General features: G+C 48.0%; 1 protein-coding gene across 1 annotated transcript in view; it reads left to right on the top strand.

Annotated features, from left to right (window-relative positions):
* Positions 1–1,646: 1,646 nt before the first annotated feature.
* Afap1l1 (actin filament associated protein 1 like 1) overlaps positions 1,647–12,391 on the top strand; it is a 53,671-nt gene continuing 42,926 nt past the window's right edge. Inside the window, exon 1 of the mRNA XM_021151060.2 lies at positions 1,647–1,735. Coding sequence (XP_021006719.1) covers positions 1,720–1,735 — 16 coding nt within the window. The 5' untranslated portion in view covers positions 1,647–1,719. The remainder of the gene's footprint in view (positions 1,736–12,391) is intronic.

Below are 12,391 nucleotides of genomic sequence, written 5' to 3'. Positions count from 1 at the left end.
AGGGAGGGAGGGAGGGAGGGAGGGAGGGAGGGAGAGAAGGAGAGAGGGAGGGAGAGAGGGATGAAGGGGGAAGGAGGGAGGAAGAAAGGAAAGAAAGAAGGAAGGAAGGAAGGAAGGAAGGAAGGAAGGAAGGAAGGAAGGAAGGAAGGAGGGAAGGAACAAACCTTGGGGTGATGCTCCATGGTAGAATGCTTGCCTTGCATGAGGAAGGCCCCGGGTTCAATGCTCAGTGCTGCAAAGTATTCTGGGTAAATGGTGATTTAGCTTGTGCTGAAGGCTTCCAAGTTCCAGAGTTCAAGCAGTGAACTTGGGAAGCTGCATCCACTTGCAGTTGTTGGTTGGCCTCTTTAGAACTGCACATGACCTTTTCAAATTTGGAAAAGTGGGCAGGGACAAAGAGGAACTTGGAAACTCACAATGGCTCACATCTTCATAGCTATTTGTGGTTTGTAAAGTGGGTCTGTAGCATCCTTTCATTTGCCCTGCCAATAGCTCTGGGAGGTCAGTATGAGGTCTCTCCCTCAGCACAGAGGAGCAGACAGGCTTCGAAGATGAGACATTACATGCAGCACCTACTGAATAGGAAGGAAAGACTCAGAAAACGTTTTTTTTTTTTTATCTTTTTAATCACACCATGCTCTCTCTAAGCACTCTACACACAAATGTACAGAACAAGCTACTGGGATCACTTTACACCAGGTAATGTTAACTTCAACCTGCAGGTAAAAACTCTGGAGGAAGTACTTCGAGGTGAAGAAAATACAAGATGCCCATACCTGCCTCCGTGCCTTTGCAGAAGTGTTCCAAACATTAGATATGCTACAACATAGTCCCTCAATCAAAGCTGAAATACAGGGTAGGTGAGGCCCACAGTTGGGGAAGTGTGTCTAAGCATTGGCCTTGAATGGCACTTACAGATTCAAATTCAGAGCTTTCCAGTAGTCCACAGTCCTAGCCTACCAGTAATTTAAAATGTGGACACACTCATACACTTAACACTAAATCTCTCGGTTGGGCTGTAACAATACATTTTCTGCATCCCATAATTATCCTCAGAGGCAAGCACTGCATCGTATTTTCGGTGCTAAAACTGTTCCATTCCACGGTGTTTATTATGTTTATTTTGATATTTCTGCACAGTTTAGTACATTCGGGACTTGGGAAGTTGAACATGCCCCACCACCACCTGTCTTTTTAGCAATTTAAGATCTTTGTTTAATATTTCTCACTCCTTTGTTGTCTTTTTACCAGCCTGGCTCAGGAAAGAACTTTGGAAGTGGACATGATAAACTCAAAGCCAAAAAGGTGGGCCAGGCTGAGTCCTTGGGAGGAATGCAAGGCAGTCCCCACAGGGGTGTAAAGAGGTTAGCTTCCCTGTCGTTAGCGGAGGGCAAGCAAAACTGAGTGGTCCAGGCAGGTCAGCCACGGGGGCACTGAACCGAAGCGTGTGGGCTGTGAGGCTGTCCCTACTAGCCCAGCAGGAGGGCGGGGGGAAAGCAGGGAGTGGCGTTGGCCAGTGCGGACCGGGACACTCGCAGGGGGGCGAGGCGTGCTCGGGTCTATTCCGGGAGCGCGCAGGGCGGGGCGGGGGCGTCCTGCGAGCATCCTGTCTGGGGGAGGGGACAAGCTAGCCACCGGGGCAGCCCCGGAGAGCGCACGCCGCCTGGTGCGGCAGCCGCTGCGCCCTGGGCTGAGTGCTCCAGGATTCACGCCGGAGCCATGGACCGAAGCAGGGGTAAGTGGTTTCTGCGGCCGAGAAGGGAGGCCTTGGAGATCCGAGGCTGGGTAGGACTGGGAAGGAGGAGGAGAGGTGGCGGCGGTAGGGTTTGGCGAGCGCTAAACACTTGAACACAGGTGCCTCCTGCAGCGGGAGTAAACTGTTGTGTGTCAGCGCCCACCCCATCCCTGACCCTGTGGCCTAGGTCTGAGTCCCCTCGTCTGATGGGAAATTGGCACACTCTCCTTTCTAACTTTATGAAAGGCTCACCGGGATTCTTGAGGTCACTCCTCGCCACATATAGGGAGAATGTGAAATGCAGGGTACAGGTTAAACTTGAGCAGTCACCCATATGGCTTCTACTGTGCACCCTAGAAGAAGCCCCGAGAGACTGAAGTTTGTAGCTGCCTAGGACTTTGAAGAAGGCGGGGCTGCGTGAGCACGCTCTGCCTCTGTTTGGTGGACATAATAACCCTGAGGACTTTTGAAGTTGGGAATGCCCAGGGCAAAGATAAAGGCTTCCTGGGACCCTGGGGTGGGGACAGCACACATCTTAGTAAAGGTTAGGACACTGCAGTGGGCCCGTGCCTACTTGAGCAGGGGTTAGTGTCATAGATTTGGGTCCCGCCAGCACCTCTGGAATCCAGAGATGGCAGGTGTGAAGGCACTTTACTAGGAGAAGCAGTTTCTATTGTTGTTGCTGTTAATGGAAAATTCCTCTCCCTTCCTACAATCACCCTAATAGCCCGCCCCCTGCTTGCTCTGCTGAGGCCCCAGGGGCAAAAGGAAGTGTTTGGGCTTGGATGAGTGCTTGAGCAGGTGTGTGGGGTTACCTTCCGCACCCCGTGTAAATTCAGAGGACCTTCGAGGACCCTCTACTCCATCCTCCTCATCCACCCCTCTCCAACACAAAATTCAGCACCCACCTTCTCCTTCAGGGTCCTTGGAGAGCAGACAGACAATAGAGGAAGGGCTTACAGATTGTTCTTTAAGACTGAGGCATGGTTTGAAGGCAGCTCTCACCTGTTGGCTGACATCAGGGGAAGGGTGTACCTCCTACCCCGGGGAAGAAAAGCACAAAGGGCATCTCTCCTTCCTTTTGCTGTCTCCCAATGCCCCAGCCTCACCACGAAAGCAAGGATCGTCCTCAAGTTCACATACACTCTGTCTTGTTCCCCGAACGAAAATCTGTATGGAGAACTGCAGGTTTTAATGTCTCACTAGCAGTGTGGCCATTTCAAAAAGCAGCTTCGGGACACTGTAGTTAGGAGGTGGGACCTCCCAGGAACCTCTTGGTGCCCAGAACATTCGAGGACTCTGACCTTTTCTACCCTCCTTTCCTTTCCCTCCTAGCTCTTGACCCAGGGTCCTATTAGTGCTGTAGTGTTAGCACTTATTCTTGCTCCCTTGAACAGAAGTGAGCTTCCAGAGCTTGTGAGTGTCTGACCCATGATGGGAGCTGACCACTGGGGTTTAATGAGTGAAACGAAGCATGCTTCTTGTGCACCTCAAATTAATTAATCGTGTTTGTTTGTTGATTGTCTTGGGGGAGTTGGGAGGTTTTGTTTTGTTTTGTTTTGTTTTGTTTTGTTTTGTTTTGTTTTGTTGAGACAGGGTCTCTCTGTATAGCCTTGGCTGTCCTAGAATTCACACCTTAGACCAGGCTGGCCTCAAACTCACAAAGGTCTTCTTGCATCTGCCTCCCAAGTGTGGGGATTAAAATCGTGCACTGTCACCACCTCCTCATAATAATGTCTATTTTTAAAAGAATCCTGAAAATTTCTCAGGACGAAACTTTTCCATGAGCTGCATGCACTGTGTCAACCTTTGAGTAAAGCAGTGTGAGAGGGGAGTGCACAAGACCATGGTATCTCGGTTTCCTACACTTGGAACCCTGTGGCGAAAGCAAATGTGGCTGTATTGTGGATTAGAATGCAAAAATCTCTCTGTGTCTTATTGGGTTGTTTTGTTTGTTTTGTTTTAATAAAAGCTAGAATGTGTCAAGTTGATAAAGCTAAGCATCATGGTCTACTAATTTCTGAAGTGATATTTAGAGGCCGTTCTCGCCTGTTAACTGACACATTCTAGAATCACCAGGGAAAGAGCATCAATGTGGGGTTGTCTGGATTAGGTTGGCCTACGAGCGTGCCTTTGAGGGATTCTCTTGGTTCTGTTCGTTGATGTGGGAAGACTCAGCCTAGCGGTGGGCAGCACGAGTCCCACGATTTGTGCTGTGGGCTGTGCAGATAGGGAGCCTGGGAGCTGGGAGCAAGACTGCCTGTTCTCCCTCTGCTCTTGACTGTGCATGTGATGCGCTGCTTTAAATTCCTGCTGCCTTGACTGCTCTGCAGTAGTGGGCTGGAACCTGGAGTTTCGAGAGGAAATAAACACAGTTCCCCCCTCCCAAATTGCTTTTGTGGGGGTATTTTGATACATCAACAGAAAACAGAAACAAGATGTAGTCTTCTGTGTTGTGCCCCTGTCCTCAGGTAGCCGGGCACTCTTCTTCCCTCACCCCCATGTCAAGGGAAGTTTTAAATGTTGGTCTCACTTTAGCCTCTTCTTACCCAGGGTAGGATGATCTTAATTAGAATAGGATTGCCCTGGACAAGAACACTCACCGGTATTTGCAGCAAGTACAATAGAAATCACCACTCGAAATCACCAGGCAAGAGGCTCCCTGTTTCAGTTTTCACATGGTTTTCTCCCTGAACTATACTCATGCAAGGGTCAGACGCTATCTCCTCTCAGGAGAACAGGATACAGCACAATTCCCAAAAACAGGTCTCTTTACATAGCAGAAAGCTCTTCTCTCACAGCTCTCCGTTCTGGTAGCCCGGGAGGAGACCCCTTCCTAGCTTTCCCTCTTATCTCTGTATTTTCACACACTTCTTCTCTATGGTCTTCCACCTCTTACACCGAAACCAGCCCCCATCAAATCTGGACCCCATTCTCACGACCTCATTTAACCTCACCTGCTTCCCGGAGGCCCTGGCTCCAAATGCAATCACATGGGAGTCAGGGCTTCAGCATACGAATGGGTAGATGGTCAGGGAAGACAGGAGACATAAGTCAGACCAGAGCAGCCACTGATGTTAACTGCAGTCGTTTTCTATGTGATACACAAGAGCAAGATTTGAACACAGTTCTGATTTTAAGCATAATGCTTAACTGCCTCTGTGGTGACAAAGGACCAGCCAAGCCCGAAAATAGAATCTGTTTCAGTTGCCCTGGGCAAGTTCTCTGTCACAATGATGTCATCAAACCCCCAACATGGAGAACCGGAACAAGCATGGGAGATGGGATTTCTCTTCTCCCAGCACACGAGTGGCTTCGAGTGAGCAGAGCAAGGTTCACAGACCTGGTCACATACATAGAAAACACTCCTTATAGAACCCCTTCCCACGGGATTTCCTGGTGTATGCCTGTCACACAAAGAGAACTGGCGTGCCACTAGTGACATAGTACACTGATAAACCTCATGACTCCATCTTCTACAAGGCAAGCTAGCAAACTTTCCGACCCCAGGTGAAGCTAAAATGTGCAGAGAGAGAATGCCTTTTCTTGGAGGTATGGATGCAAAATGTATACACCCTGAGCGTAGCATAGAGAGTCATGCAACTGCTTGCTGTTAACTCACTCAGCTAACCTCCAAGGGCTCAAGTTCTAAACTCCCTCCTGCCCCGCCATGTCAGATGAGCCTGCCTCGCGTGGCTTCTTCTGTTGTGAGCTCAGATACACGAAGAACTTTCAGAGGAAACGGGGATGTTTACGAACAAGACAAAACTTGAAGGGGCGGCATTGAGACTGGTTCTCAACCTAGCATCCCTCTAGGAAGTAGTAGAAATATCTTCCAGAAGTTTCTATTAAAGGTGAACCAAAAGGCTGATGATGCCAGGCTCCACTTTGAAGTCTAGGAATAAAAGAAGCCGTTCAAAGCTCAAAGCTGGGTGTGGTGAGGAGTGGTTGTCATTCCAGGACTCAGGAAACCGAGGCAGGAAGAGGTCTACAAACAGACAGAAACAATAAAGAAAGAAATGAAAAAGAGATTTAAAAAAAAAAAAAAAAAAAAACCAAACAACCAAACAAGTGCTGCCTGGGAGCCTAAGGCAGGGGTTAAGTCGTCCTTAACAAATAAGTAGTCGTCCTTAACAAATAAGTAGTCGTCCTTAACAAATAAGTAGTCGTCCTTAACAAATAAGTAGTCTAAAGGCTGTGCTCACCTACGCCTAAAGTTCCAAAGGATTCCATAAACGCCTCCCTGCACAGCGGAGAGCACAGGGCTCCCAGGTGTGTGTACTTTGACCTGAAACAGTCTGCTTTTATTTGGCTTCGCGCTACAGTGCAGCTTTTAGTGGAATTTATGGATCAGAGTGTGTGAAAATGGGAATCTGAGGAGACACAGGGGTCTGATGCAGTTCAAAGCGGTCATTTAAAACTAGTAGGCCGGTGAGATGGCTCAGTGGGTAGAGACAGTTGCCCCCAAATCTGACTGCCTGAGTTTGCTCCTCAAGACTCATGTAGAGGAGGGAGAGAACTGACTGGCTCGTTGTTGTCTGATCTTGGCATGTGGAGCACACGCCCCCCCCTCCCTCTCTCAATCAATGAAATGTAAAGAGAGAGAGAGAAAGAAGGAGAAAGGGAGAGAATCTGTTGACCTGCCAGAGCAGACCCTTGGCTGGTTTCTCTCTCTAAGCTGCAATCCTTTGTTCCCTCCACCAGCTAACTTCCTCTTGCTGGTTTTACCCCTTCCAGCTATGAATTCTCTGCGCCTGCCCCTGGCTCACTGCTAGTCACTGTGCAAACATCTCTTCCCCGGGGCAGTCTTTCCCAGTCTTTCTAGCTGCCTCTGCTCCCTGCGGCTCAGGTGCCACTGGCTGTCATTTTCATTAATGGAGACATGGAATGCCCTATTGGTAGGAGCTCTTTGAGGACAGACAGGCCTTTCCTAGCTTGTTCACAGCCTCTTCTTGAGTTCCTCCCACCATGCCTGGCACTGAGTAGGTGCCCAGGAAATATCTATCAAGATGGAGAAGAAAAGAAAGTGAGAGGACCCAATTTTGAGTGGACTCTGGATGCGTCATTTTTTGGGCACCAGGCTTTGCCACGTCACTGATGGTGATTTGAGGGACAGAGTTACGGCTTTATCATTCATTATCCCTTGTTTCCTTGACCTTCCTCCTTTGTATAGACAGATCCCAAATCCTGTTGACTATTCCTGGGAAATGGATGTTGGGTGGCTGTTTCTCTACATCCTGCTCCCTGCTACAGAGTCTTCCTGTCTCTACCCTTGGCTTCTCAGTCAAGCCTTAAGGACCACTCCCAATGTGTCTAAAGCAGTGTTTCCCTGATCTACCTGGGCTCTAAATCATGCCACGTGGAGCCCAGAGAAAACACACTCCAGAGATCTGATCAGCAGTTCTGGGGTGAGATCTGGGAATCTGCATTTTTTAACAGGCCCTGGATAAACTTGTCCTCACTGGCAAATACCAAGGTTCTGATAGACTGCTTTGCCCCTTTGTGCCCCTTCTGACCTTTGACCCTGCTCATACAACCTTCCTGGATTCCTTGTTGCCTGCTCTAAATACATAATGGGTTGTAAAGGTCTTTCACACTTTTAGCTAAGTGGAACTCTGTGGTCTGTACCTATTACTCAATGTAGACTCCTTCAGGCTAGAGTTCTCCTACTTTAACTCTTAAATCACCAGGCAGAAAGTGACCGCACACACCTCTAATCCCAGCATTCGGGAAGCAGAGGCAGATGGATCTCTGTGAGTTTGATCCAGCCTGATCTACATAGGAAGGTCTAGGTCAATCATAGCTATATCGTGAGATTCTGTCTCAAACAAACAAACAAACAAAAAACCCTAAAGGTAAATAAATAAATAGCCATGCAATTTTTTATATAGCCCATAATATATCTAATTCTTCCTAACCCTGCCCTATATTTTTTTAACTTTGAGGGTCATTTGTCATCTCCCAAATGGTATTCACTTCTGCCTGGCCTCATGGGTGCCCAACACCCTCTGTTATTTCTTAAATATAGATTACCCATATGAGAAAAAAACATATATTTGCCTTAATGAATCTGGCTTTCTTCACTCAACATAGTAATGTCCAATTCTATCCACTTTCCTGCAGGTGATACAGTTTGGGGTTTTGTTTTTTGTTTTGCTTTGTTTGTTTGTACCTGAATAAAAGTCCATTGAGAACACACACTTCATTTCCCCCTATTTGTTCATTGATGGATACCTGAGCTGATGTCTTGCTTGGCTATTGTGACAGTGCCACAGGAAAGACTTAGTCTTTTGGACTTGTACCCAGGAATGGTCTAGCCAGATGATGTAGTAGTTCTAGCTTTTGTTTCTTGACAAACTCCTACCCTGATCCCCATTGTGGCTGCAATTCACATCCCCCACCCCCACCCCCAGGAGTGTATAAGGGCTCCTTACTCCTCCCTCTTCCGTCCCCCCTCCCCCCCCAGCATTTGCCGTCATTTGTTTCTGAGTTGCTGGCCTTGTCTTTAACATTGCTCTCTGCTGCTTTGCATGAATGTTGAGGGGCTCACCAGGCCAAGACTTCAAGATAGGGATGGGACAGGTACTATGAAGAGAAGGAGACCTGAACCTTTCTTGGGGGCACCCTCCAACCGTGAAGGAATACATCCAGGCAGCCCCGTGCGCTGAGTTATTACGTCTTACCCTTCCTAGCCTTCCCACGGTAGCTGGTGTTTAAAATTAAAGAAGCCACCAAGGAGGCTGGCCCAGGAGGGCCCCAGGCTGGGTTAGTCTTCCACGTAAAATTCCATTCGGAATGCCAGTGACGCCCATAGTGGAAGATAGAGGTGAGGGGCTGGCCAGGCGTGATTCTTCTCCCTGGCACAGCTGTCAGACTATGGTGGGGGCAGAGTGTGGCACACATTGCAGTCATTCCAGCTAGGAGGGGGAATTCACCAGCAGCCTGCTGCCCAGGAGTCAGGCCAAGGGGCTTTTTATAGCACTCCAGGAACCTGGAAGAAAACTGATCTGAGAGAGAGAGAGAGAGAGAGAGAGAGAGAGAGAGAGATGCAAAGCACGTGTCTCCTCTCAATCATGTAGTTCCCAGAGGCCCTCGGTTCCATTTAGGGCAAGAGAGTGACTGAACAGTGTGTTAAGGATGCTGGTGGCAGATGGGGACCTGACCCAGCCCCTGGCTCTTTGACTCACTGTCTTGGGCTGCTCCATCTGACAGAATGTCATGCAGTGACTATATTGCAGTGCAGTGGTCAGCAGACCTCAGCCCATGGGCCACATAACAAATTTAACCATGTTATAGGTGCAGAGCCATGCCCATTCCTTATACATTTTTGATGAGCTTCCTCAGTACAAGACCATAGTTGAGTAGTTGAAACAGACCGTAAGCATCCTTCAAAGTCTTTAAAAAAAAAAAAAATGAACAATGCTCACAGCCAGCCATCTCAACCTGTAGGTCATGATAATCCCTTCAGGGGTTAAACGACCCTTTCACGGGGGCTTCATATCAGATATCCTGCACATGGGTATTTACATCACAAATCTTAACAAGCAGCAAAATGACAGTTATGAAGTAGCACCAAAAATAAGTTTATGGTTGGGGTGGGAGGGGGGTCACCACAACATGAGGAGCTGGATTCGGGGGTTGCAGCATTAGGAAGTTTGGGAAGATCCACTGATCTAGGCCTTCCCAGAGGTTTGCCTACTCTGGGTACGGCTATAGAGAGAGTGCAGAGCCTGCTGAGAGGACTGTGGTAGGGGTGTGTTCAACACGGACAAGGAAGCAGTGTGCCTTAAACCATGCAGGGGATGGGAGAGTTATTTCCCTCTGGCTTTCAGATTACATTTAGCCTCAAAATTATTTTGCAAAAAAAAATTTAAGTAGTAGAGTTACAGTGGGTGAAGTAGGGGCTACTGAGCAACCTCCCTCCCTCATAATCCCAACACTACCCCTGTGGGAGCCACGCAAACCCCGTGGACGTTGCTAAAAGGGAAGATGAAAGCCATGTGTTTACACACACTCTCACACACACTCACCACACACACTCACACACACCACACACACTCATCACACTCATACTCACACATACATTCACACACTCACATACACACACATACACACATGTGCTATTTTTACAGTGGGGACTTGAGCTTCAAGGGCAGTAGCTTCCCTAGTCATGTGTCAGAACCCCCAGATGACATTGCACAGAACTACTAATGTCCCAAGCAGATGACAGACGCATCTCTTTAGGGGACAGGCCTGTCTGTTAGCTGGGCAGAGCCTGCTCTTGGTGTCAGTGCACAGCAACCATGGTAAGCCCTTCTGATCCAGAGCCTCCAGGGGTCAGATCTGGGGCTCTGCTGGACACTCTAGGGGAAGCTGCCTTGCATTAAATCACAATGGCTGAGTCATCTTTGAGAACCTCGTTTCTGAGAGGCCCAGAACCAAAAGAAAAAATTAAAATCTTTATTTTTAAAAAATTTCATTGGTACAAAGACTTTAAAAAAAAAACCCAGAGTATATATTACAATTGACATGTTAATTTATTCATTTTTCCCTTTTCTAAAAAAAGCTGTTACTCAGTAGATAAAAACATCTTCAAATCAGTAGCATCTTAAGATGGAGAAATTATGATAATTTATACAAAAGCTTTCCTTTGAAGATGGAATCAGATTCATTCATTTGTAGAATAAATATTTACCCTTCCTGCCCATTCTTGTAGGAGGGTGTGCTGAGGGCAGATCCTGCTGATATAAAACCGAGGAAGAATTTTTTTTTTTAGCTCCACTTGAACCAAGAAAACTGATCTCCTGGGACCTTGCCAGGAAACCTGAGGGACTAATGGCCTTTCCTCAGCAGCCAGGTGTGGTTCTGAAGGGCTGTAGAGAGCAAACTCTGAAGTGAGACTGTGCCTGTAGCCCGAAATCATTATCTGGTCGCTTTGCATCAAAGAGAATGTGTAAAGAGCCAGAGGACTCAAGGGATACTTTGTAGCCAAGACCCTCGGGAACTCTGCAGGTTGGGGGAGTGATAGAGAGGAAAGGAAGGCAAAGCGGCATGCCTGAATCCAGAAGGGCAGAAAGAAGCAAGCTGAGCCTTGAGGGCCTCCAGAGTGGAGGCCCCCACTCCTGAGGTCTATAACAGGGTGTGTCCCTATTCTTGGAAGTTGTGCTGCTTGCAATGTGCCTAATTATAGAGACAGATAAGGCCAGAGTCAAGGGCCTTACTTAGATGCCTGCTGGTGTCTGTCTGGTTACCTCTTTTGGATTCCCGTCTGTACCTGCTTCCATATAATTCTATTTCCTCCCCCCTGAAACGGTCAGGAGGCTCCAGGAAGGCAATGGGAAAATGCCCCTGCCTACAGGACTCGTTCTGGTTTAAGTCCTCAGAGTGAAGGGTGGAGTACAAGTTTGTAAGTGATCATCTTTCTTTTCTTTTCTTTCTTTTTTTTTTTTTTTTTTTGAGACAGGGTTTCTCTGAGTAGCCCTGGCTGTCCTGGAACTCACTCTGTACACCAGGCTGGCCTCAAACTCAGAAATTTGCCTGCCTCCCAAGTGCTGGGATTAAAGGCATGCGCCACCATGCCCGGCATGATCGTTTCTTAATAAGCAAGAGAGGCGCCCTAGTTTTCTCCAGGAGAGAAGGAAGGCTCCTCTTCTTATACACCCCTTATTGGCCCTGGAGGAAGAAAGCCAGATTGGAGATGGTCCTGGAACTGGCTGAGAGGCCGTTCTTGTTTAGTCTGGCAAGAATCTGGCTACATTCTGCCTGTATCCTGAGAACTGGGGTCAAGCTAAATTCAAAAGTCATGGTGGATGTATTTGCTGAAGGCAATTTCAAGACAGGAGCATTCAGGCTGGCCTCAGTGGTGACTCTTCAGGGCTCTTTATTCAGGTCCATAAAGAAAGGAGACAAAAACAGACCAGAAGGACATTTAAAAAAAAATGTGCAGTTTGGCAAGAAAAGGAGTCGAGTTTAGAGTTGCTGACAAGGCTGAAGAGCCACGGAATTGTTAGAGGTTAGCATTATTCAAGAATGTCTGTCTCTGTACAGGGCAATTGCCAAGGTGCCCAGGGGTGAGACTTCACCCATCCAAGGCTCCAACCTACACAACTAGGGATTCGTTTGAAAGGAGAGAACATGAACTCAGTATGCCACCAAGAGTTTCCCTGCTGCAAAGCAACTGCTCAGGAGAAGTGTTTCTCTGATTCAGCCACCAAGGCATAGAACAACAGTTTGGGTTCAAGGGGGCCAGGTTACATCATGAGCTGGAAGCAAAATGTGGCAGCATTGTCCTTATGGTACTGATTTTGTAGGCAGACTGATGTGGCCATCTACTTTATGTCTGTGACTCCATAGTGGACTGTCCCCTCAAACTGTGGGCCAGAATAAGCCCTTTCTCCCTTAAGTGGCTTGTGGCTGGGTATTTGATTACAGCATTACCATAAGTAACTAGTGCATTTGTTAGTGCTCTGTCTAAACTCCTCCCCACAGTTACCTGGCAACAGCCAGGTAGGCCTGGACCACTATAAAAGGGGCTGCTTGCCTCCTTCTCTCTCCCTCTCCCTGTCCCTGTCCCTGTCCCTGTCCCTGTCCCTGTCCCTGTCCCTGTCCCTGTCCCTCTCCCTGTCCCTCTCCCTGTCCCTCTCCCTCTCCCTCTCC

The sequence above is a fragment of the Mus caroli genome, chromosome 18 (genome assembly GCF_900094665.2).
Source record: "Mus caroli chromosome 18, CAROLI_EIJ_v1.1, whole genome shotgun sequence".
Classification (NCBI taxonomy): domain Eukaryota; kingdom Metazoa; phylum Chordata; class Mammalia; order Rodentia; family Muridae; genus Mus; species Mus caroli.
Note: the sequence above shows the minus strand (reverse complement) of the source record. Positions and strands in the feature narration are given on the sequence as shown.